The sequence below is a fragment of the Prionailurus viverrinus genome, chromosome B1 (assembly GCF_022837055.1).
Source record: "Prionailurus viverrinus isolate Anna chromosome B1, UM_Priviv_1.0, whole genome shotgun sequence".
NCBI classification, from domain to species: domain Eukaryota; kingdom Metazoa; phylum Chordata; class Mammalia; order Carnivora; family Felidae; genus Prionailurus; species Prionailurus viverrinus.
In genome coordinates, this window is record NC_062564.1 from 142253067 (window position 1) to 142280145 (window position 27079).

The window sequence follows — 27079 nt, forward strand, 5'->3', positions numbered from 1 at the left end:
TCTTCTTCAATGACATGAATTTTCTTAGATTTTTACCCATCAGTTTAATTCTTCTTGACATCAGAAGCATAACATAGGAGAGTCTAAGTGACCAGTGACCTGATAATCCCTAGTACATACAGTTCAGTGTTTCCAGAAGGAAGTGCTGTATGTAATTCCTTCAAATTTTTATTTTCCATTTACATTGATCACTACAAATAAAATAAAGGCTTCTTTATTTGGGTCAAAGAGCCTAAGCAAACTAAATGATGCCTAAATATATACTCAAATAGAGTAATGACTTCTTTTCTGTCATTGGAAAACATGCTGTTCAACAAGTGAATCTGTCAGTGAAGCTTTAAGCACCAATCCTTCCAAGTTTTAAAACTGCACCTTCTAGGGGCACTTGGCTGGCTCAGTTGGTACAACATCTCACTCTTGATATCATCGTGGGTTTGAGTTCCATGTTGGGCATGGAGCTTACTTTAAAAAAAAATTTTTTTAATTGCATCTTCTGTTTTTTCATGTAAAATCATTCTCATTTTGCTTCCTTGCCTTCTTAAGCAGAATATACTATGCACAAATTAAACAGTTCTCAATGCATGCAGGCTATCATTATCAGCATCTATTACTGCCTTGTGCTGGAACACAGTCTTGTGTGCCCTAGAGGCAACGAAGGTGGGTACTGTTCTGTTTGTGTTGGTACTAAATGAATGTAGAGCCCATGCTGTAGGATTTTATACCTAACAATATAATTATTGTTTCTTCCCGTCTTGCCGGTAAGAAGTTAAAATTGCTTCTAATATTTTTAAAAAGGCATTAGGCTGATCTGTTGGATTCTGAATCTAGGGAGCTAGTTTCATATATACAAAACAGGCTCAGTTCTGAACACCCATGGAGCAAAGGCTGGAGTCCTTAAATTGTCTTGGGATAATTATTTGTACCTCTCACTCCCCACCCCCCACCATCTTTTCCTTACTTCCAGGCTCATACTAATGTAGAGCAGTGATTCTCCAGGCATCTTCCTGGGTCAACAGCAGTGGCATCACCTATGAGCTGGGGAGAAATGCAAATGCAAGGGCCTCACCAGCCTCTGCAAAAAGGAACTCTGAGCTTGCTGCTCGGGAAACTGTTTTCACGAGCCCTCCAGGTGAGTCTTATACACAGTAAGGTTTGAGAATCACTTTTTAGAGAGCTGAGGCTTGCCAGAAATTTAACTTCTAGATCAGTGACATACTCCTCTGCATGCATTCCAGGTTAACGTAAAACTGTTAGGAAGGCTTAATAAGAAACCACCCGGAGAGAAGAGAAGTGCAAAGGGGCAACTACTGTTTCATGATTTCCCACCTTTGCCCATGCTCTTCCCTCTGCCCACAGTGAGACTCCCACGAACCCTTCAGGTTCTAGTGCACATGTCACTTCCTCAGCCTTTTCTGCCATCTCAGGCAAAATTAATCGTTTTGCCCTATGTACCTTCTCAGAGTTTGCCCCTCTCCCTGTCCCAGCATTTTATTTATTGTGATTCATCAGTCTTCATATCTGTCTTCCTCTCAAGGCAGGGGCTATGACTCATCTTTACATCCTTTGTATCTAGCACATACATTTGTTGAGATAAATCAAATTGAGGGATAAACAAACTACATACATACAATGAAAGGCAAGATGGGGAAAGGACCTGAGATTTTCTACAGGAAAACACGGCCACTGCTAAAGGGATTTCTGGTAACCAGGCTCAGATCCCAGGCAACATGCTGGCCACAGACACCTTCAGTGAAAGGCCTCTCCATGGGAGCTGCTAGCTGCACACCAATTAGAGCCAAGCGCTGGCATTCAGGAATCTCATTGCAGAGGCAGAAACACAGTAACCTGCCAGGAGCTGTCTCAACTGCCAGTCACCTGGGTCTCAGAGGGCCTGTGGACAGCACACGCCTGCTTGCCTCTCCTTCCTTCTGATAACCATCAAGGGCGGTGGGTCCAGGGCAGATGGTGGAGGGGGAGGGATGTTGAGGAGAGGGTCACAGATAGACAAGCATGCATTTCAATTCATGTCATATCTTTAAAAGGAGCTGGGACATAAACTACGGTTCAACTAAACGGCAGCCACCTCACAATGAAAAGACAGGAATTTCCTTGACACTCAGTTCTGAGTGTCTCTCCATCCCCGTTGCACACACTACAGATCTACCCTGCTCTATTTTTTTGTCATAGCCTGACTTACCTCCTAGTATCTTACACAATCTTCTCATTGGTGAGGCTTCGTATCTGTCTCCCCCTACCAGGATCTAAGGCAACATGAAGGTAGGGGTTTCTATCTGTTTTGTTTACTGATATACCCCTAATACTTAAAAAGTGCCTGGCACACAGAAAGTGCTCAGTAAATTTCTGAGTGAATGAAAGCTTCCTTCTTCCCATTTCCTTGAAATGGATCCATTCCTCTGTTAGTCCTTCACCTCCAGGTTTAGCTAAAGTCAGTTACCTCCTTCCACTGTCCCTTCTTTCTAGGTCCAGAACAATTCTACAGCAAAACTACTGCTGGTACCTGTTCCTGTGTTCTCAATGCAGCCATATTTGGGCAGAGCACTTAGTTTAATGATGGCGTCTCCCTGGAGGTTGTCCTGATCGTCGGCAGCAAAGAAATGGTGAAATGAGAGTGGGGCTCTCCCTCCCTCGTCCACCTAAGAAAGAAAATATTGTATAGTCCTTGGGCGGTTGCACAGAACTGCAGTAAAAAGAACTGAATTGAAAAGTGCTGCCTGGGGTGACCTTCCAGCACCAATTCCACTTCTTTGAGGAGGCAGAATCTCTACAGACGAGATGAAGAATGTGCATGATGCTGGAGCCAGGCCTCTCAAAGCTACACTCAGACACTATGACTTCTGTGTCTCCCTTCAAAGTTGTGCTTCCTTCAGTGATGGATCTGGTTATAAAGCAGCTCTAGCCCATTCCAATCACCCACCTCGGCACAGCAGGATGGCTGCCTTTCTTCCCTATCAACATTCAAAAGCCCGCAGCTAGAGAATGATCCATCCTGTTCTCCCTCAGATACTGTGAGGGCGACTGTCCCACAGGTGCTCCCACCCAGGATAAAAGTCCCACTTCTCCCCTTACAGGATATGTTGGTAGGTGTGCAGGAAGAAAGGCCTCACCATACCTGAGAGCAAGGGCTGATCTTAATGTTAAAGAGGCAAATAAATCAGTATAAGTAAAAGCAGCTGCTTGAACTAACTTTTTCTTTTAGGGCCCTGTTTTGTATGCTAACTCTGCAACCTGTCCCTGGTGTTTTTTGCTGGCCTCCTGGACATGACTGAGCCATTTCACTTTGAATAATTCTTGGCCTCATGTAGGGAGATCTATAAGATACAAAGTAGAAGGTCACCCTGACACTGGGAATGGAGAAGGTCCACATGGGTTCCCCAAGGTATGGAATATCAAAGCCATTTAAAAACAACTCAGTTTTATGAGTATCATTTGCTTGACAAAACCAGAAAAATTCCTGCATTTTTGGCATTATGGTATGTACACAGAGCAGGCCAAGGAAACTGAATTAACTCTTATGGAATCCCTACCATGTGTTGTTATGTACTGGGGGCTTTTATATGCTATTCTGTTAACCATCAGAGCAATCCTCTATATAACAGGAGTAGTTATATTTTAAAGATGAGGAAATGGAAGCTAAGAAATATGTAATTAATTAGACCGGGGTCACTCAGCTAGTAAGTAATAGAACCAGCACTTGAACTCAGGTCTGGGCGACCTCATGATTGGGATATGTCATATGGCCTCCATCCCCCCCCCCCCCCACACACACCCAAGGAACTGTAAATAATATTTACAGTGATTAATATTGACCTAAGAAGTGACTTGGGGACATTGTCCATATCCCCATATTTTAGTTCTTACAGACATTAGATGCTTAACTCCCAAAAGATATATTACCTTTATAATTTCACTCCCACTACTTCACACATCTAGCATAATATACAAAATATTACACATGTCTAGCATTTATGCCTAGCACATAAATATTTTTGACTAAATAATACAAACATAATTATTTGACCTTCTGCATATAATTTTTTCATACTTTTTGAAAAAACTCATGATTAAAAACTGCATATCTTGACAGCATTGGCTAGATACTTTGGGGGAAGAACTTGGCAGCCAGTTCAGGTAGAAATCCTGTATTTACATCAGCACAGATTCCAGTTCTCTATAACACTCATTGTTCATTGATCTGAGAATTGTTTACCGTGATAAGGTCAGCGAAAGCAATGACTGGAGGTGGATTCTCAACAGGAGTGATAGTGATGGTAAACATCTGATTGTCTAGATGGTTGTGGTCCATATCAGAGACAGAGAAATGGAAGCTATCAGTAACCAGATTACCATCAGTCTCATACACAGCTGAATACCTACAGAGGTAAGGACAAGAATCAAATGAATGAGCTACATGACAAGCCAGGTAAGATGATTGCATCTTTATTTAAAACTGGAACAATATAGGGGTGCCTGGGTGGCTCAGTTGGTTAAGCGCCCAACTTCAGCTCAGGTCATTATCTCTTAGTCCATGAGTTTGAGCCCCTCGTCAGGCTCTGTGCTGACAGCTCAGAGCCCGGACCTTGCTTCAGATTCTGTGTCTCCCTCTCTCTCTGTCCCTCCCCCTCCCTCTCTCTCTCTCTCTCTCTCTCTCTTTCTCTCAAAAATAAATAAACATTAAAAAAAATGAAGCAATATAATCTTTCAAGGGAGCTATGGGTTAGTTGCTTAAATGTTTTAATACAATTTTTAAAAATTCTGTCAAGTAATACAAAGTGGTTATATACCTAATTTTCTTGTTGTTGATGTCTTCCATCGTGAAATTGGAAACCTCCGAGAGCTCTTCCACTTCAGGTCCTGACATTCTTAAGAGGGCACCATACATGGGCAGAGAACTTAACTGAATCCAGATCTCTGGGTCAGGGGAAGAATCATCCTAATCAGGCAAATATGAGGCAAGACGTGAACACACATTTATATGAATAAATACTTCCAGTAGTTAAAAATCACATGTGCTTCCTTCTCTGCCAATTGGAAAAGTCTCTTTCCCTTTGTGATAAAGCAACACCACTTTGAAGTGCTTGAAAATCCTAGTATCTATTCCTCGTAAAATGCCTCTTTGATAATGTCTTCTTTCAAGACTAGCTTATGATAATAATGGGGAAATGCACTTTAGGTATGTGGCATAAAACAAAGAGATGCCCTATTGTAATTATAAGGGCCACATGGGGTTTCATTGCTATTACAAGCATCTAGTGAAGAACAAAACATGGTCAGAGATAGAAAGTCATCTCTCTATAAACATGGTTGTAGGCTTCTTTTAAGAGTTTCAAAGGACAGTTTGCTTTTTAGTCAGAGTTAAAATTCTATTATAATATAGAATTTATACATCTATTATATATCTATTATATATTATATATATAGAATATATATTATATTATATATATAATAGATATATAATATATATATTCTATATATATATAGAATTTATATATCTATTATATATCTATTATATATTATATATATATTATATATATAATATGTATCTATTATATATTATATATATTATATATAATATATATTATATATATTATATTATATATATAGAATATATATTATATTATATATAATAGATATATAATATATTATATATTCTATATATATAGAATTTATATATCTATTATATATCTATTATATATATAATATATATTATATTATATATCTATTATATATCTATTATAATAGATATATAATATCTATTCTATTACAGATAATAATATATATATTATCTATATATAATTCTATATATAATTCTATTATAGAATATAAAATATTCTATATTTTAGTCAGAGTTAAAATTCTATTATAATAAATCTATTATACACGATTTCCCTTTCCTTCTGCATTGTTTATTGAGAAATAAAATTGGCTTTCTGTGTTTCCAAGTGGACAATAGTTGTATATCTCAATGAACAATTTCTTCTTTCTTCAAGAATATTGTGGAAATATCTAAGAGGCAGGCAACATCTTCTTGGAGAGTTTCTCTGAGTCATTCATCTTTTAGAGTAGTTGGCTGTGAACATGAGGGCTCTTTGCACTTTACCACAGCAACAAAAAATATATATATTGCATGGCAAAGTGTACTTTTAAATGCAAATTTCCATTGCTGTGTTATAGTTATTTGAAGTATGGATCAGGAATGTGCTCAGGATATCTGGTGATCTGGGGCAGGGGGTTTTAGTCAGTTCTTGTTTATACCCCTAAAGGCCTTTTTAAGTTGACAGGTCAGAGCCTCAATGCAAGGTCACAGAATTTTCCATATTTCCTCACATCACCTGACACCAGTAAGGAAGGAAACTCAAATTCATCGAAGCTGCAAACCTTCAGAAAATTTCCCCTAAATTTATACTTCAAAACTTTCTCTACTATTCCACATGGGTTATTAAATACAACATGCAGACTTCCAAAAGACTGCCTCCTAATATTATTATGGGTACCCTCTGAGAGAGAATTTTTAAAAGACAGCTAAGAGTTCCAAAGTACTGTCTTCAGAGATGGTGATAAACTACAAGGACAGAACTCCTGGCTCTTGATTAGAATGAATATGAAATTCCACACTGGTAAATTTGGCAAAGAAATGCTTATTTCATGTCAGGCACATTTATTTTAATGTTTCAAATCTCAAGTGACCGGTGGTTTTGAAAAAGTGTGAAATTGGCTAGATATTTTTTTCTTCTGAAAATGCTATCATAATTTAAGAAAATATTAATTATTTTTAATAATTAAGGAAAATGACTACTTTGGCCTATCTAAGGTATCATGGATGCAAAAAAAATTGATAAGAATGTAGACTTTATTCTCACATAATTTTCCTACCTTCCTAACCCTTTTGTATTAGTTCATTTTTCATTTTCTTTTTATTATTTTTACATCTATTGACCCACCAGTCAACACAAGGACTAGAACACTGCTAATTAACATTCATGTATGTATCCTCCTTTATCTTGTCATTGGGCTACCATCACCCTGGATCTTGCTTCTCATTTCCTTGAATTTCTTGATATGATTTGATATATTACTACAAAGTATTTTTAGTTGTTTTTAAAAAACTTATGAAAAGACTTTCCCCTTGTGGGACTTCTTACTCAGTAGCGGACTGCTGAGACCCATCGATATTGTTGTATGTAGCAATAGTTCATCTGTTTCGAGTGTTGTGTAATATTCTAAGGAGTAAGTATACCACAGGTTCTATTACCCTGTTGATGGGCATTTGTCTTGTTTCAATATTTTTGCTATTACAAATAGTATCACTTTGAGTATTCTTGGGCATATCTTTTGGTGTACATATGAAAGTTTCTCTTGGATAGGAATCTAGGAGTGGAATGGTTAGTGTATATGACCACTCATCCTCACAAGACTATGCCAAATTCTTTCCCAAAGTGGCTTCTTCAAGTTTACTTTTCCATCAGCAAAGAAACTTCTATAGGTTCATTTCCTCTACAACATTTAAAATTTTAGATTTCTTCCAGTTGAATTGGTATGATATGGTATATAGTCTTTTTGGCTTTTCTTGATGCATAAAAAAGTGATGACATCTTTTTATATTTATTGGCCCTATGGGTTCCTCTTCTGAAATTCCTATTAATGTCTCTTGCTCATCTTATCTGGGTTATCTTTTTCTTCTCAATCTGTAGACATTTGATATATTTTCTCTGTTATTTTTGGTTATATATATTGCCAGTACCTTCTTCCAATTTGTAACTTGTCTGTTTTGTGTATTTCTGGTATGTTTAGGGAAACATAAATTTAATTTTAACATAGTCAAATTTATTAATCTTTTCTTCATAGTTAGGACTTTTTGTATCTAGTTTAAAAATTCTTCCCTTTCCCAATATCTAAAAATATTTACCTATATCCTACAAAGAATTGCTTGATTTGCTTGAAGTTACTAATCTCTGTGTACAGTGTGAGGGAGCACTACAAGTTCTTTTTTTACCCACAGGAACAACCATTTTGTGCAGATCTATATTTTAAGTAGTTCCTCCTGTTTCCACTGATCTGGCTTACTATACCTGTTTTATATTACAGTCTCATTTGTAGGTCTGTTTCTGGACTCTCTCGTACATTCTTGTGCTACTACACTGCTTTAAATAGCGCAGGTTTATCATAAATTCTGATATTTGATAGGGCAAGCCCCTGCCCTCCTAGCATTCTGTTTCAGAATTTTGGTCCTTCGTTCTTTATTGTAGAATCAGCTTATCAAGATCCATAAAAAGTCCACTGGGCTTTTGATTGGAACTCAGTTGAAAGGCAGGATCACTTTGCAGGAAAATTGCTATCTTTTAGATATTAAATCCTGTGATTCATGAGTATGACATGTCCCATCATTTATTGAGTGCTTTTAATGTTTTATTTTATTTTTGAGAGAGACAAAGACAGAATGAAAGTGGGTTAGGGGCAGAGAGAGAGGGAGACACAGAATCCGAAGCAGGCTCCAGGCTCTGAGCTGTCAGCACAGAGCCCAAAGCGGGGCTCGAACTCACGAGCTGTGAGATCATGACCTGAGCCGAAGTCAGATGCTCAACCGACTGAGCCACCCAGGCGCCCCCATTGAGTGTTTAAAAAAAAAAGTGTTTGTCAATTAAGTTGTTACAATTTTTTCTGTAGAAGTACTGTCTAATTTTTGTTAGATTTAGTCCAAAAGACATGATTTTAAAATGCTGTTATAAGTGGTATCATTTTTTAAGTTACATTTAGTGGCTATTTTTTGTTCATGTATAGCAATGCTATTGCTTTGTTGAGCTTCTCTTTGACCCCTTGGTAAATTCTCCTTTTATTTCTAAAACTTTGCTAAGAGATTCTTTTGGGTTTTCTTTTAGTTGTACATAGTATCAATTTTCCCTAGAAATTATACATCTTTTTTTTACATTTATTCTTAGATATGTGTTATGCGATGTTATTATAGATGGTATCCTATTTTTAATTATTATATTTTTGGCTGGTGCCTAGAAATGCTATTAGCTTTTTAAGATTAATCTCATATCATCCTGCCCACATTACAGATGAGAAAACTAGCCCTAGAAAGCTAAGTAACTTGCCAAGGGTTACTATGCTAGTAAGTGGTAAGCCTGGATTAAAACTCATCTGTTGTAACTACAAAACACCCTTTCACTACTTGTTTACCTGCAGTGTGTAGCAAACTGTACAGGAAACCGCCATTAAGAAGCAAATCACACAGAATCCCATTTCTGCCTTTTGTCTCTCTTGACATCTCTTGCCATTAATGATACTCTGATTAAGAGGCTTGTCTGCTCCTATCCTTTTATATTCTGCTCCATTTATGACCAGCATTTCAGATGGCTTTTCTAACCTTTTTGCATGTTTACTGCAAACTCACTAACTATGCATATCTACAAAAATTACCCCCCATGACACTAAGCACAAAATTCTTCTACAACCCTCAGAGAAAAAGTTAGTATATAACTTAGCTAAGTCCTTAAAATATGCTATACTTTCAGCAGGCTAGAATAGTCCTTTTGGAGTCTTTCTGCTCTAGTGGGTAAATTCACATTCAATCAATTTCTGAAAAATACATGTTCAGTTGCCAATGGGCTTGCGTTTTGATATGCAGCTTATAATACACAGTTAATGGGCAGGAACTGCTCCTGGAGAGCTATTTTGGCCTGTCAAACATTTTTCAAGCCTTGGTGATCTATTGATTAAATCTATATTCATACATTTTTATGAATTCATGAGTTTCATAAGATTCAAAAGACCATAACCTATGGTAAAAATCACCTGTCAATTAAGAAAAAAACAAAATCAAAGCTGTTCTGAAGCTCTACTGGACCCATGAGAAGAATCAGGGTGGAATGCAGTTTCCCATAATTTAAGAAAAGACAATTTCAGGGCTAAATCTGTGCTAAAGCAATTGAAGCAATTGTTCCCAGGCTAAGGCTTTATCTTACATGCTACTATTCAGGACTAGATTTTAGAGCTAGACTATTTAGCCCATAAAAGGATTACTTAAAACTATATAGTATTTAAAAAGGCGGGGGACAGGGCATTGGTTGGAATTTTAACATTGGTAAGGAAAAATTCAATACTAAGAATGATTACCATTCAGATAATCATCCTTATTTTCAAGGTATTTGCCAAAACTATTCATTATGTTTACATGGATAATTCATGTATGTTTACAATGCACACAACTGAAAAATAAAATTAATTATCCTTATTATCCTTAGCTCCAGAGGTGGAATCAAAGAAAGAAGAAGAGTTTAATTAACCAGGATCACTTAGCAAATTAATGCCAGATGGGGAAAAAATGCAGAGTCCCTAAATCTAAACCTTGGTCCCCTAAACACACTGCTTCCTTTGGGGCATGGGATGGGGTGAGTCAGTAATCTTGCCTAGGGAATCTGGCAGAGATGCACTGCCAAAGGGGTGTGCCAGCATTCTGTCTAGAGCTGGCTCTGAGACAAAAGCTGGTGAAAAGTGGGCTTCTTCTCAGTGGGCCATGAAATATCATAAGTTATTAGTCATTAATCAGACAAGTTCTTCTAAAACGCTCTTTCCTGAAAATTCCCACCCAAAATATTATGGATGGGGCTTCAAAAAAAATGGGGACTTGGGTTTTTCTGACACCAGAAATGTTCCTTGTTGGCAATCACCCATCCCTACACAATCTCATTGTGTTTTCATCAAAGTTTTGCTCGTTCCTTTGTCTGTTCATGAGACACTAGGAGCAGCCAGAGTAAACACTGTAACTCCTTCTAAGAGTAGAACTATTGGGAAAGTTGAGAAAAAACTTCCTTATCTGGCCATATTCCTGATGTCCCAAATATTCAGCCATAGCCTTATTTTCTAGTTAGGCCCAGGGATGGGGGCGCAGTGAACAAGAGCGGGGCGAGAACTTACAACATAAGCAAGATGTGACCTGGTGATTACGGCCGTGCTTTTACTAGCAACTGTAATGCTCAGAGAGGCGCCGGCAGCCAGCTGAGGCCCTGGGTCCTCTGACAGTGACACCTCCACTCTTACTTCCACGGTTGTCACCGAGGTGCCATCTGTAACTGAGATCTCCATGCTGTCTTCCCGGGCGGAGGAGCCGTCGTGTAGATACTGCAGAGCATTTTTCTCAATGTCCTCATATGTGAAAGTGTCACCTTTTGAGAATAAAACAAAGTGCAAAACCAATTACTTCTGGGAATAACACTTTTCATGTATATAACACCTTTGTTCTCAGGATTTCAAAGTACATATAGGATCATAAACTCTGGGAGTTGTAAGTTAATTAGTCCAACCACCCACCCAATATAGGATTCCTTTTATACCACTCTTGAAAAGGGGTTATTTAGCCTGCCCTTCAACACTTCTCAAGGTGGGAGGCTCACTGTTTTACAAGGTAGCTAATTCTACTGGAGAGGGCTCTAATTTTTGTAAGTTCTTAATCATATTGAGCCCAAATCTGTTTCTGTAAGATTCAGGCATCATTCTTAGTTCTAGCGAATTAAAGGTCAAGCCTCTATTCTTTATGATAACACTTCTAGAATCTAATCTTGACACTAAAATTCTTTTGAGAAAGGTATGAAAATAAATTATGTTTGATGAATCTGTAGAGGTCTTTATTTTAGTTGGGAGTATAAAGTTTTTCTAAAATAAAAAATATCTGAAAATTGAAAAACCTACTTAAAGTTAGAAATCCAAACTTTCTAAGTCTAGAGTACTAATTTGTGATAGATTTTATAGGCATTGTGTGAAATAAGTTTCAAGGTCATATAACTTTGGGAAAATAGGTTTAAACAAAATTTAAAACTAAAAATTTTTGAACTGCAGGATTTACTAGAATTTTAGAATCTTCGATATATAAGTATTAAAGCATTACAAAATTGTTTGGTCATGGAATCCTTTATGAGAAATGCCCCTTAGTGCCATGGACCCCAAGGATTCTAGAGAGTACAATTGAGGAATTGGTATTCTTGGATGTTATTTGCAATTCTATTTCCTGATAGATTATTGGCTGTAATAATTGGTATTATGAATGAGACTAAAGAATTTATTCATTTTCTGTATTTGTCTTCCAAGCCTTCTCTTTTAACATTGTGTTATTGTGATTTACTGGTGCTAGTGGTATTGAGCCTTAAAAAAAAGTAATAAAACTAATATTTTATATATATCTTTGTATCTTATAATTATACAAATATAAGCTAAATATACTGTTCAAGAAGCTGGGCTCTGACTGTTAATGCTCTTAAAGTAGTTCCCTTAGGATGCTAGAAATTTATTCTGATGACATTTCTTGTGTTCAGTAAATTTTTTAAAAATCCGCCTTTGTGACTCCCAAATGCTGATTGGTTGTTCTTCAAATTCTATCTACCTTCAAGGTCAGAGACTTGCCCCCCTCTCTCTGCAGGGATATTCAAAAGAATGCATGATTACATACCTATTAGGAATTATATAAAGGTTTTGAGAAAGTACAGATTGTTAAAATAAGCATATAGCATTCCAAAGTGATTACTTTGAAAGGGATAATACTCACTTTGATATATATGGGCTGACTATTAAAAATTAGATTAGTTGTGTTCCTTGTGCTTCTCTGTTTTCTAAATAATCAACATGTCTTATTTTTTATAATTGGAGAGTGTAAGAAATATTATTTTGGAAAGCTGGTCACATCACCTACCATAGTGTTACATCACAAAGACAATACTCAAAAAATGTGTTTCCTTTTCTATGGATGAGGATACGTGTAGTTTATACTATCAGAGTTTCAGTGCTAAAAATATTGTGAAGATTAACATACCAAACTAAGGAAGACAAATTCATCTTCATGAACAAACCATAGGAAAGTGGCAGCTAACACTTCCTATGAGGTTGTTCTAAATGTATTTACTCCAGGTAAATCGACCAATTCAACTAATTTCACCAACAACTTGAGGAAACAGCTTCATAGTTTGGGGTGTGGGTGATGGCACAGAGAAAGAAGTCCCAAATATTTCAGCCAATGGGCTAAAAGCTAAAAGTTTTTCCCTTTTCAGTGTCTCCTCATAGTTTGTCCCACAGAGTAGCTTTCCTTCTTGTCTGAGACACATAAAACTGACTATAGAGCAAGAAATTCTCCAAGCAGTCAATGACAGAGTAAGCAGCTACCTGTGGCCATGGGCCCTTTGAACTTGGCTGTGTACTTAAGGAGCACGCCATGCTCTGGAGGTTTCCGGAGCTCAAAGAAGAATTCTTCAGGTGCTATCTTGGTATCTCTTACTACCAGCTGAAGTCCTGCAGTCAGGAGACAAATCATAGCGACAGGTTGTGGGTACGTTAAAAAAACTCTATGCCCTGGGGTGCCTGGGTGGCTCAGCTACTTATGTGTCCAACTTCAGCTCAGGTCATGATCTCACAGCTCGTGGGTTCAAGCCCTGTGTTGGGCTATGTGCTGACAGCTTGGAGCCTGGAGCCTGCTTTGGATTCTGTGTCTCCCCTCTCTGCCGCTCCCCCGTTCTCTCTCTCTCTTTCTTCCTTTCTCTTTCTCTTTCTCTCTCTCAAAAATAATACACATTCAAAAAAAAATTTTTAACTGTATGCCCTGCATACATTACAGCCACAGGGCAGGCTGGAAGCCATGTTGTAGACAATCTGATGGTCATCAGAAGGCAGTGTTTAACTCCAATCAACCACAAAAGAGTGAAAATTGATAATACAGTCAATTCTCAAATTGCAAATAGTTAACTTACTTTTAAAAGTTAATTTATAAGTAGGTAGTTCTCAATTAAGAACACTTTTCATCATCTATACAAATGAGGGCATGGAAACCAACATTAGTTCAGTCCTGACCTGCGGGGATAGGTTTTCTTACAGAAAATGTTCCTAGAAACTGTTTTTGCTTTTCACTATTTATTCCCTTCTTTTTCTGAACCTACACAAGAACAAAATTGTTTTAACATCAGCTGCTATGGCCATGACAGAAGTGAGAAAGAGTAGGGTAGAAGTGACAGTCGGCTTGTTTAGAAATTGGATGATAATTAATTTCAGGCCAATACTCATGGGTAGAAACTGGATGAGGATCTGTAGAGAACAGCTAACAAAACCACAACATCCACTGTTTGCTTTTAAAATGTACTTAGTGAAAGAATAAAGAAAATCCTAAAAAGTAGGTACACTAATAGGTAAATAAAATCACATCCAAAATAACAGGGCCAACTCCTCACAACTTCTGAAGGTTATTATGATCTGTCGTCTCTCCTGTTTCTCTTTACTTTCCAAACAAAACAGGAGCAGTCACTGAAACTGCCCCCCTCTTTTCTGCTCTCTACTCTCCTTTGTTAACTTTGTACTTTAGTGATGGCAACAAATCAAACTCCTGGAGTCTAGAAAATGGATTCTGTGTTGTATTCCATCACTGAACATTGACCTCTGAAGGGTTTATTTCCTTTTCTCTGTGCTGCTTCTATTTGCATGGAAATGGGCAGAGGGAAGGAAACAGGTGAGAATGCATGCACCTTTTGGAAGAGGAGGTCACTACTTTTTGGCAAGCATCAAGAGGTTTAAACAGGGACTGTGGCTGAATTATGGTTCCATTTCCAAAGGCATGTTTCTTTCAGGTTCAGTTTTTACCTATAGAAGAGCTGCCTCCTGGGCTGACCTCAAGCAGTGGAGCTCTGACCTGGAACACAGGCGGGTGCTGATCAGTGGGAAGCAAGTGAATGGTGAGGACCATCTCCGGACTTGTGTGATCTCCATCTGAAACTGGAAAGGACACACACACACACACACACACACACACACACACACACACATCAACTTGTAGTCTGGTCACCATCAGGCTGCTTCCACAAACAGGTAGCCAGAAGCTTTTTTAGATTACCTTAACACCTTACAGAGATGCTTACAAATGGAAAAAGTAAGCAAGCAAGTAAGATACTGTGGGCTATTCTAACAAAGCTTTTTCTACTGGATAATGAAAAGGCTAAAGAACCATAATAACAAGTCATTCTAAGAAGCAAATTTCACAACAAGGTGATATTGGTAAACACTAGGGGAAAGGAAAGTAACACAAAATCTGCACTCTTAGATGATGCTGGTAAAGACTTATTTCTTTTATTTATGGAATTATTTTTTGACTCCTTCTCCTATTTCAGAAAAATAATTTCTTTCGAGTGATCTCATTTAGAAAAGACATGCCTATGTCTCCTTAGAAAAGAACTTTTTGAAAAAGTTAGAAAATACCCAAACAAGTTTCTCTAATGGCATTTGTTTGGAAGCAAGCAGACCCGGTTTTTACCTGAACGTTATACACAATGCAGTAAATGGAAGATACTTTTGCGAACAGAACAATGACTTCAAGATTTTATTTCCTTGGATTATCTGACATCCAAGTGAACACTGATCACCTGAAGGACACAAAGGCAGAGGTGCCTGGCCCTTGACTCTTCTTTCCCCTTTCTTACCTTACGACACCCTTGTGGGGCGCCTGGGTGGCTCATGTGGTTAAGAGTTTGAGTTCAGCTCAGGTCAAGATCTCACAATTTGTGAGTTGGAGCCCTGCATGGAGCTCTCTGCTGTTATTGAGGAGCCTGCTTTGGATTCTCTGTCTCCCTTTCTCTGCTCCTCCCCTCCCCACAAAAATAAATAAACATTAAAAAATAAAAAACAAAAAATACCCTCTCTTCTCTAAAAGCCAGGTTTGGAAGAATATGTGTACTATCAGTTCACCAATGTGTTTATCTGTAGTGGCTAGTAAGGAAACTGTACTGTTGACTATTTTAAATGTGTAATATGCTTTCATATGGGTTGGTTTCCTTCTTCTCTTTCTTCTAGACTTAGTAACAAGTCTGTAGGAATCTGACATCTACTTAAGCAAAGTAAAGCATTGCTCAGGGCCTCCTACTAATGACATTTGGGTTTTAGATTTGTCTTTTCCTTCAGAACAGATCTAAAAGATATGGCTGGATTTTATAAGGTACAGAGCAGTCCAGAAATAGCCCTACTGACGGCCAGGAGACATTACCCTTGTGACATGAAGGTTTTATGGTCCTGGTCATTCAGTTAAGTGTCACAATTATTGCCCCTGCTTCTTTGTTTATGCTCAATCTCCTCTCTGGATCATCAAAGATAGGGACAAATAATTCTTAACTTTGGAGAGTTTGGGGACAAACATAATGAACTATTCCATAAATCTCAGTGGGTTCTGATTCTCTGAGGTCCCTGGAATCTAAGTTAAGAACACCTATGTTAAATAAAAATCATAGTTATAAGATATAATTTTACTTTTTAAAATTGTTTTATGTTGATATCATTTTTTTTTTTTTTAGAGAGAGAGAGAACGTGCAAGTGGGAAGGAGAGGCAGAGGGAGAGACAGAGAATCTTAACCAGGCTCCATGCCCAGTGAAGAGCCTGACATGGGGCTTGATTCCATGACTCTGGGGTCATGACCTGAGTTGAAATCAAGAGTCAGACACAATTGACAGAGCCATCCAGGTGTCCCATACACTGACTCCATTTTTAAGTTGGGAGGGAACCTCAGGGAGCCTTCCACATCCTCATTTTTACAGAAGAGGGAAGGGGCCCTGAAACTTAAGAGCCTTGGTAATATCACACAGCTGTCAGTGTGACCAAGGTATATCCTTTTCTCTGTAAGTAAATGGAAGAAAGCTATTTTCTGGCACATATTTTATAACTAGAAAATATATCAAGAGGATTCAGAATTTTGTAAGCAAATATAAGAACTTATAATAAAAATGTTAGTAATTACAAGTCTAGGTGTCCCTTTGAGCAACATTTCTGATTTCTCTGAGAAACAGTCAAATTGCCTCTTAAGGTCAGATGCCTCCTGCAGGAACCATTTGCCTTGTGTATTTTCCTTGCTTAGGGCGGCTCTACAGAGCACGTATGCTTATTTTGAAGCAGCCAGGTCAGGAATATCAACTTTCCTTCTCATCTTAGTTGATTATCCAAATGAGCTATTCTCCTTCATTCTATGGGTTAATATCAGGGCTTGGGCTTGTTGCCACCTTAGTTCATTATGTGCCTAATTTAAAATTTTCTCTCACAAAACTCTCCTAAAGGAGATAGCTTCCTTCCTACCAGTTTCCAAAAGTTTTTCTCCTTAAAAAAAAAGGGAACCTCTTACACCCTTCACAACAATTAACTCAAATGGATCATGGAGCTAAATGTAGAATGCAGTAATACTATAAGGCTCCTAGAAGACAATATAGGAGATAACTTAGAAATGACCTTGGGTGATGCCTCTTTAGATACAACACAAAACATATGATCCTTGAAAGAAATCATGGATAAGATGGACTTCATTAAAATTAAAAACTTCTGCTCTGTGAACAATGTCAAGTGTATGAAAGGACAAGTCACAAATTGAATAAAAAATGTGCAAAAGACCCATCTGATAAAGGATTGTTATTCAAAATGTACAAAGAACTCATAAAACCCAACAATAAGAAAATGAACAGCCCGATTAAAAAATGGGCCAAAGACCTTAACAGACACCTCACCAAAGAAGATACATAGATGGCAAATCACATGAAAAGATGCTCCTCATCATATGTCAGCAGAGACATGCAAATTAAAACAATAATAAGATGCCATTACATACCAATTAAAATGGCCAAAATCTGGAACACTGACAATACCAAATGCTGACAAAGATGTGGGTCAAAAAGAACTCTTATACATTGCTGGTGGGAATGCAAAATGGTACAGCCATTTTGGAAGACAGTTTGGCTTTTTTTTTTTTTAAACAAAACTAAATATATTCTTATCATATGACACAGCACCTGCACTCTTTGGTATTTACCCAAAGCAGTTGAAAACTTAGGTCCAAAGCCTGCACCCAGATGCAGATGTATTTACAATTGCTAAAACTTGGAAGCAACCAAAATGTCCTTTAGTGGATGAATGGATAAATAAATGTGGTACTTCTAGACAATGGAATGTTATTCAGCACCAAAAAGAAATGAGCTACTAAGCCACGCAAAGACATGGAGGAACCTTAAATGTATATTGCTAAGTGACATAAGCCAATCTGAAAATACCACATTTTTTTTGTCCTAACTCTCCACATGGTTTTATTATTTTTTTTTGATATGAAATTTGTTGTCAAATTGGTTTCCATACAACACCCAGTGCTCATCCCAACAGGTGCCCTCCTCAATAATCATCATCCACCCTCCCCTCCCTCCCACACCCCATCAACCCTCAGTTTGTTCTCAGTTTTTAAGAGTGTCTTATGTTTTGGCTCCCTCCCTCTCTAACTTTTTTTTTTCCTGCCCCTCCCCCATGGTCTCCTGTTAAGTTTCTCAGGATCCACATAAGAGTGAAAACATATGGTATCTGAAGTGTTGATGCATAGGGGCACTCCTACCCCAATGTTTATAGCAGCACTTTCAACAATAGCCAAATTATGGAAAGAGCCTAAATGTCCATCAACTGATGAAAGGATAAAGAAATTTTGGTTTATATACACAATGGAATACTACTTGGCAATGAGAAAGAATGAAATATGGCCTTTTGTAGCAATGTGGATGGAACTGGAGAGTGTTATGCTAAGTGAAATAAGTCATACAGAGAAAATACCACATTATATAGGATTCTCACTATATGACATTCTGGAAAAGACAAAACTATGGAAGACAATGAAAAGAACAGTGGTTACTAAAGGAGGAAAGTAGGGAAGGGAGATGAATAGGAAGAGCATAGAGGATTCTTAGGGTAGTGAAAATACTCTATATGACATTATAATAATCCATTATAATAATGGATAAATGTCATTATTCACTGGCCAAAACCCAAAGAATGTACAACGCCAAGAATGAACCCAAACTATAGATTTTGGTTGATTATGATACATTAGTATAGGTTCAGCCTTAGTAAAAAATCTACTGTTCTGATGAGTGATATTGACAATGGGAGAAGCTATGCTATGCATGTGTCGGGGCAGGGTGAGTAAGGGAAATCTCTGTACCTTACTCTCATTTTTTGGTAAACCTGAAACTGCTCTAAAAAAATTAAAATTTTAAAATCATTTTTTAAAAAATTACTCAACCATATATATATATATATATATATATATATATACACACACATATATATGTATATAAAATATACATATATACATATAGAAGAAAAAGCCTCAGGCAGAAACAAGATAAATTAATTTAAGGTCACCCCAACATCCATTTACTCTTCTCTGTATGATAAGTTCAAGGATCATTTAACTTCAAGTCCCAGAGAAGTTAATAGTTAACCCCTTCACCTAATTAAGCTTTCAGGTAAAAGTTGAGGTTTGGAAACCAAATAGGCACACTATTACGATACTTGTTTTTCATGACCAACACACATGCAGCCCAGACTAAATTAAATATCTCATGCTCAGTGTCAGAAACATGTATTAAAATCTTTGCTGTACTGTTTACCAGGACTGGAAATCTGGGCGATTACTTACTCTATTGACCTGTAGTTTTCCCAGCTTTAAAATGCTAAACATAATACTTTAAAATGCTAAAAATAGTATTGTTATAAGGATTAAATTAGACAACTTGTACTGAAAATTGTTTTGTAAAATGTAAAATACTATATAATCTGTTGTATATTATTAATGATTGTATGAACTATCTAGAAGCTTATCACTGGAAATGAGCTGATACTGGATTCACATCAACAAATGACAAAATAGTTGAAAAAGAAATAAAAGGCATCTAAATTGGAAAGGAAGAAGTAAAACTGTCACTATATGCAGATGGTACATTATGTATAGAAAAACCTAGATGCCACCAAAAAACTATTAGAACTAATAAACAAATTTAGTAAAGTTATATGATACAAAATCAATATGCTAAAATCTGTTGCATTTCTATATCCTAATAATAAGCTATCAGAGATGTTCAGAAAATAATCCCATTTATAACTACATCAAAAAGAATGAAATACCTAGGAATAAATTTAACCAAGTAGGTGAAATATCTGTGCTCTGAACTATAAGATACTGATGAAAGAAACTGGAGAAGACATAATAAATGTAAGGATATTTCATGCTCATGGATTAGAAGAACTAATATTGTCAAAAGGTCCATAATACTCAAAGCAATCTACAGATTCTAAGCAATCCCATCAAATTTCAAAAGGCATTTTCCACAGAAATAGGACCAATTATTCTAATTTTGTATGAAACTATAAAAGACCCCAAAAGGAAAAAGCAATCTTGAGAAAGTAAAAACAAAGCTGAAGGCAATCATGCTCTCTCATTCCGAACTGTATTACAATGCCACAGTAATCAAAACAGCATAACATTGGCACAAAAATAGATCAACAGAATCAACAGAGATCAACAGTATAGAATAGAGAGCCCAGAAATAAACCTACATATATACAGTCAATTAATTTATGACAAAGGAGCCACAAATATACAATGAAAAGGACAGTCTCTTCAATAAATTGTGTTGGGAAAATTGGACAGCCACATGCAAATGAAGGAAACTCTACATTATCTTATACCCCCCCCCCACAAAATAACTCAATATGGATTAAATACTTGCATGTAAGACCTGAAACTATAAAACTCTTGGAAGAAAACAAAGGTGGAAGCTCTTTGATGTTGGCCTTGGAGATGATTTTTTGGGATTTGAAACCAAAAGCAAAGGCACCAAAAGCAAACATAAACAAGTGGGACTACATCACACTAAAAAGTTTCTGCACAGCAAAGAAAACCATCAACAAAATGAAAAGGCAAAGTACCAAATGGGAGAAGATATTTGCAAATTATGTATCTGATAAGAGGTTAATATCCAAAATATATAAAGAACTCATAAAACTCAATAGCCCCAAACCCAAACAATCCAATTAAAAAATAGGCAGAATACCTGAATAGTCATTTTTCTAAAGACATAGAGATGGCCAACAGGTACATGAAAAAATGCTCATCATCACTAATCATCAGGGAAATGCAAACCACAACCACAATGAGATAGCACCTCACATATGTTAGAATGACTATTATCCAAAGGGCAAGAAATAACAGTGTGGGCTAGGATGTGGAGAAAAGAGAACCCTTGTGCACTGTGGATGGGAATATAAACTAGTACACGCTCTATGGAAAATAGTTCAAAGTTTCCACAAAAAATTAAAAGAGAAATACCTCATTATCCAGCAATCCATTTCTGGGTATTTATCCAAAGAAAATGAAAACACTAACTTGAAAAGAGATATGCACCCCATGATTATTGCAGCACTATTAACAATAGCCATGACATGGAAGCAGCCTAAGTGTCCATTTAACAAATGGATAAAGAAAAGGTAGTATATATATGCAATGAAATATTATTCAGTCATAAAAAAGGAGAAACTCTTGCCATTTGCAATGACATGGACAGACCTTAAGGGCATTATGCTAAATGAAATAGGTCAGACAGAGAAAGACAACCACCATATGATCTCACTGATTTGTGGGATCTAAAATAAACAAACCAGCAAATAAACAAAAAACAAAAAAACCCAAGCTCATAGCTAGAGGACAAATTGCTGGTTGTCAGAGGTGGGGTGGGGGCGGGGTATGAAATGAGTGAAGGGAGCCAAAAGGGACCAACTTCTAGTTATAAAAAAAAGTCATGGGCATGTAATGTACAGCATGGCAACTATAGTTAATAATTCAGTATAGCATATTTGAAAGTTTCAAAGACAGTAAATGTAAAAGTTATACTAACAAGAAAAAATAATTTGTAACTATTTATGGTGACTGATGTTAACCAGATGTACTGTTGTGATCACTTTGCAATATATACAAATACTGAATCATTCTGCTGTACACCTGAAACTAATATATTATATATCAATTTGTTATGTGTCTTATGTCAATTCAATCTCAAATAAAAAAAAAAAAACAATGATACAACAATGAAATTTACAACAAGTAAAAATCACAACACGTGTGATTTTTAACCCCCCCAAAAAGGAAAGAAAGTCTGGGAGTTTGAGGGAGATGACTTTCTCTCTAACCAAAATTTATCCTACACGAAATATAATAGGACAGACATATGGATGGTTGATTCCAATGGAATAGTCAAACCCACCTAAACAGCAATTTCAGGATTACAGCCAACCATCCTCACACCAGACCTAAACAAGAAAGCTTGTCCCTGTGTTGCTCCTCATAGATGCCAGGTCTGACTGTGCTTCTGCTTATTGGCACTCAGCTTCTACTGCATTGTGAACTAAAGCTGGAATGCTGGGGTCTTCTACACACAACTTTCATTTCCCTCCAGTAGCAAGGCATTCAATGAAAGGCTCAATTCAAGACTGTATACAACCACTGCCCATTAGCTGAGTGTCACAGAGGAATGACTGTGCCAACCATTGTTCTGGGAGCTTTACATATATGCAATTATTAGTTATTATCCCCACTGATGAGTGAGGCATTCAGGCATAGAGAGGTTAAGAAACTTTCCCAGAGTAGGCTGACCCTCGGAGCAGCCTCTGAATCCAGAGGCTAACCTCTTAACTACTATTACCTCTCTTTAATAGATATTGGGATTGGTTGAAATGGGGCTTAAACAACACTAATCTTTCGGATATTTGATGGATTACTTTTTCTATGAATACAAAGTTACACTATTACTATTTAGTCATGTGATCATTTCAGAAAAACTTGTCTTATATAAATTTTAAGGAGTTCTTAGAAAATAATGCAAGTAATAATGAAGGGAACAAAAAGAAAGGACTAATAAGGAAAGGAAAATTCCATTTTCTAATAAAATTGCTATTAAAATCTTCACCTGTGAAGTGAAATTTCACCGATTCAGGGAGACCTGAAAGAACAGAAAAGAGAAAATCAGTGTACTAAGTATTTTGGGATCAGAAATAGATGGAGAAGGTACAAAATATGGGGCAGAGGTTAGAAAAGGAAAGGATGTTTTAATCTAAATTATTACGGTTTAAGGAAAGATCACCAGGTCTTTTGTTAATATTATGTTGAATTTAATGGTGCCATCACTAATTTTAAGTAACAAAAAGAACTGTAGACTAGAATAATTTTATATCCCAGTAGTTAGAGTGATTTATAATCCATTCATTCAGATCCCATTTTATCAGTACATAAAATCCTACAAATCAGTGAATGTGGGTGATGTCGTATATCACTGACAAGGCTCTTTGGTGGGTCAATTCCATCGTAGAATTGAGTGATGCCAGGGACATTGATTTACACATTGTAATGATGTGAGAGATTTATCTCATGGCATTTATCCCATAGATTATATAGGACAGGACTCTGTTCTCACTAAAAAGGCTTTAGGAACTTAGGCAAGTATAATAGGTATGGAAATAACTTCAACCATGGTTGACATGTTTTCTTTCCCCCTACTCCCAGGATATTTTGAGTTTCTTTGTAAAGTAGGTCTTGTCAAGTTAGAGAACCATGAACATTTTAATGGGCTATTAGTTATCCAGTTACTAAACACTGGGGATATTCCCTAGAGAAGAGGTCTATGCTCACGCTTAAATATTTTCAATATAATTGAAGAGTTAGCCATTTTCTGGACAATTGCATTTAACATAAATAATGGAAAATATTATTTGAAATGTTTGCCATGATTTAAAATGTAACTCTAAAAGTATTTAACCCGTGTTCAACTTACCATAGGAAATCACCAGCTGTTCTGTATGAACAAAGCTACTATATAAAAATAATATTCCATATTAATCATGTTATGTGGTACATACATCTTAAAGATCATAAGGAAACAGCATTCAAGATTTTTAGAATCATTCCAGATTCTATACAATACAGAAGTATTTACAAAACTCCTGCATTCTCCTCAGCAGCTTTGATTACTGGGTCAAGGGGACAGATGAGGGAAAGCAAAGATTAACTATCATGACTAGGTGGTAGGGCACAAAATGGCTCAAATTAGAAATTCAGCTATTCTTTCATTCAGTCTTCTCTTCCTTTAAACAAGGTGGCTTCTATCAAATCCCAGCCCCAAATGTTGACTGCATTCTCCATTCCTGCATGGGACTTTCTCTGAGGTAGTAGGGGATGCTTCTCCCTAGATTCCTCTTACCCACAGCCCATCCACCTGTGGCCTCCTCCTCCAATCCACTCACATCACTGTAGTCAAAGAGTTCCTTATAAAAAGCTATCTCCCCAGATCTTAAAACCTCCATTGTGGGGGCGCCTGGGTGGCTTGGTCGGTTAAGCGTCCGACTTCGGCTCAGGTCACGATCTCGCTGTTGGTGAGTTTGAGCCCCGCGTCGGGCTCTGTGCCGACAGCTCAGAGCCTGGAGCCTGTTTCAGATTCTGTGTCTCCCTCTCTCTGTGACCCTCCCCCGTTCATGCTCTGTCTCTCTCTGTCTCAAAAATAAATAAACGTTAAAAAAAAAAAATAAAAAAAAAAAAACAAAAAAAACCCAAACCTCCATTGTGTTCCTATTGTTCTTGGGATAAAGATCCCAAGGCTTATAGGGCCTCTAAGGTCTGGCCTCTATCTCTTCCTCCAGACTCATCCCTGTTCTGCTGTTCCAGACACATTGACCTTTTTTTTTTTTTTAAGCCCCAGAATGCCACATTCTCTCCCTCCCTAGGGCCTCTTCACATGGAGTGTATGGCCTTCCTTTGGAAGTGTTCTCCCAATATCCCAACATGCACATTTAGGCTAATTAGCATCCACATGACCCTCTACTGTCAATGCCTCCCGAGTCAGCCTCCATTGAACCCTCAGTATAGGTCAGTCTCGTCACTTCTAATTCCACCACTGGACATTTTTTCTTTCTATCCCGAGCTCTTCTCTTAGTCTACAATTAAACATTCATTACTGGGATTATTTCTCAAATTCTGTCTCCAAACATAGGTCCCAAAACTCAGCAAGAACAGGATTCATGTCTCTTTTTGCTCACCACTATATCTTCAAGACCTCACTGTATGTGATTGACACATAGGAGGTACAAATAAAGATTTACTGAAAGCATTCCTGCATGCATGAATAAGAAAAATAATGACAAACTGAGCCCCAACTACATATTGGTCTACAAGTCTCAAGCTATTTTGAACAGCTATAAAGCAGTGTCACTAAACTGTCCAGAAGAACAACAGGAAGACTTAGGGAGAACCTGCCATGAAGATCCACAAAGAGCAGTTTGGGTGCCTCAAAATAGAGAGGAAGGCATTACCAGCGAAGGAGAAGGCCATGATTTCCTGGAGATGAGGAGCTGCAGGGGGAGGACGGTACATGATTTTTCCCTGGTTAATATCTTCTTGTGTGAAATACCGGATTGGAGAGTGAGGCTGGTCCCTGTGTTCGATGATCCCTGGGGAGGAAGAGACCCAGAGTGAGCATGAACAGTAATTCTGATGGTTGACTGAATGACCAGAGCCATAAAGCTGCCTTTCCCACTGATGGGAGTCTTTTATACTTCAAGAACAATTGCTCTCTAGTTTCTCTTATCATACCATTCTCCAAGCATTCAGGAAAAGAGTGAATCTAAAACCCAAATAGACTTTAATAGCATCTTTTAAAAAATGTTTAACTGAAGTATAATTGACATACAATATGATATTAGTTTCAGTGTACAACTTAGGGATTTGGCAATTATAGACATTATGAAATGCTCCCCACAATTAAGTATAGTTACCATCTATCACTATACAAAGTTATTACAATATTATTGACTATATTCCCTATGCTGTTGTTTTCATCCTGTGACTTATTTATTTTGTAACTGGAAGTTTGTGCCTCTTAATCCCCTTTACCTATTTTTCCCATCACCCTATCTACCTCCCCTCTGGAAACTACCAGTTTATTCTTTGTATTTATGAGTCTGTTTGTGTTTGTTTGTTCATTTGTTTTATTTTTTAGATTCACACATAAATAAAGAGCATATGGTATTTGTCTTTCTCTGTCTGACTTATTTCACTTAGTATGATACCCTCTAGGTCCATCCATGTTGTGATGAATGGTAAGATTTCATTCTCCTATGGTTGAGTAACATAACATCCCAGTGTGTGTGTGTGTGTGTGTGTATATATATATATATATATATATATATATATATATATATATATCTCACATCTTCTTTATTCACTTATTGATGGACACCAAGGTTGTGTCTCTATCTTAGCTATTATAAATAATGGTGCAATAATTATAAGGGTGCATATATCTTTTTGAATTAGAGTTTTTGTTTTCCTTGGGTAAACACCCAGAAATGCAATTATTGCATATAGTAGTTCTATATGATCAGGACATATTTAATTTTTTTGAGAAACCACCAGTGTAAATTGGTGACTGCACCAATTTACATTCCCACCAACAGTGCCCAAGGCTTCTCTTTTCTCCATATCCTCGCTAATACTTGTAATGTCTTACCTTTTTGATACTAGCTATCCTGACTTGTGTGAGGTGATATCTCATTGTGGTTTTGGTTTGCATTTCCCTGATGCTTAGTGATGCTGAACATCTTCTCATGGGTGAAACCCAAATAGATTCTTGACTAGGATTCATTGACTATAAACAATAGTAAGATGTAAATTACTGCCCCTAATATAACTCAGACTAGGTAATTCTCCACAAGTCATAGACATTGTACCATAATTACAAGATTCTCTTAATTGAGTTTAAGTTCAAAGGTCAAGGTTGCTGAGAAAATGACATAGACTGGTCTCCTGGTTAGGCTATAATGAGAACTTTCTCAATTTATGCCTTTTCTTCAGAAATACCTCAGTTTCTGTGATAATCTTTGGCAACAGTAACATGGATCATGACTATTCTAAGAATTGGATTTGCAATTATTATTCTGCTTATGATAATGCTTTAGGGGCTAAAAAATTTTCCTATCATTTCTAAATTTCGCAGGTATAAAAATAATGCTGCTATGATCACCTTTCATGTCCTATCAACACTTTCAAAGAAGGACACATGTGAGAGTTGGTGTTGAACTAACTCAAGTTATGAGGGTCTGAGAGACCCATGCCATTCTCCAGAAGACAGCCCGGCTGCTGGATGGAGAGAACTGTACCTTCTACCCTGGCAATGTAGGGAGAACAGCTCTTGCTGTGACTTAGCAGCT

General features: G+C 37.1%; 1 protein-coding gene across 2 annotated transcripts in view; it reads right to left on the reverse strand.

Moving 5' to 3' along the window:
* Window positions 1-27079, reverse strand: part of FRAS1 (Fraser extracellular matrix complex subunit 1) — a 426783-nt gene that overhangs the window by 85628 nt on the left and 314076 nt on the right. For both annotated transcript variants that reach the window (XM_047855347.1, XM_047855346.1), the window contains exons 34-41: window positions 25184-25321; window positions 22792-22824; window positions 14629-14760; window positions 13168-13293; window positions 10936-11183; window positions 4803-4951; window positions 4229-4391; window positions 2519-2654 (exon numbers count right to left, since the gene is read on the reverse strand). In XM_047855347.1, the coding sequence (XP_047711303.1) occupies window positions 2519-2654; window positions 4229-4391; window positions 4803-4951; window positions 10936-11183; window positions 13168-13293; window positions 14629-14760; window positions 22792-22824; window positions 25184-25321 (1125 nt within the window). The remainder of the gene's footprint in view (window positions 1-2518; window positions 2655-4228; window positions 4392-4802; window positions 4952-10935; window positions 11184-13167; window positions 13294-14628; window positions 14761-22791; window positions 22825-25183; window positions 25322-27079) is intronic.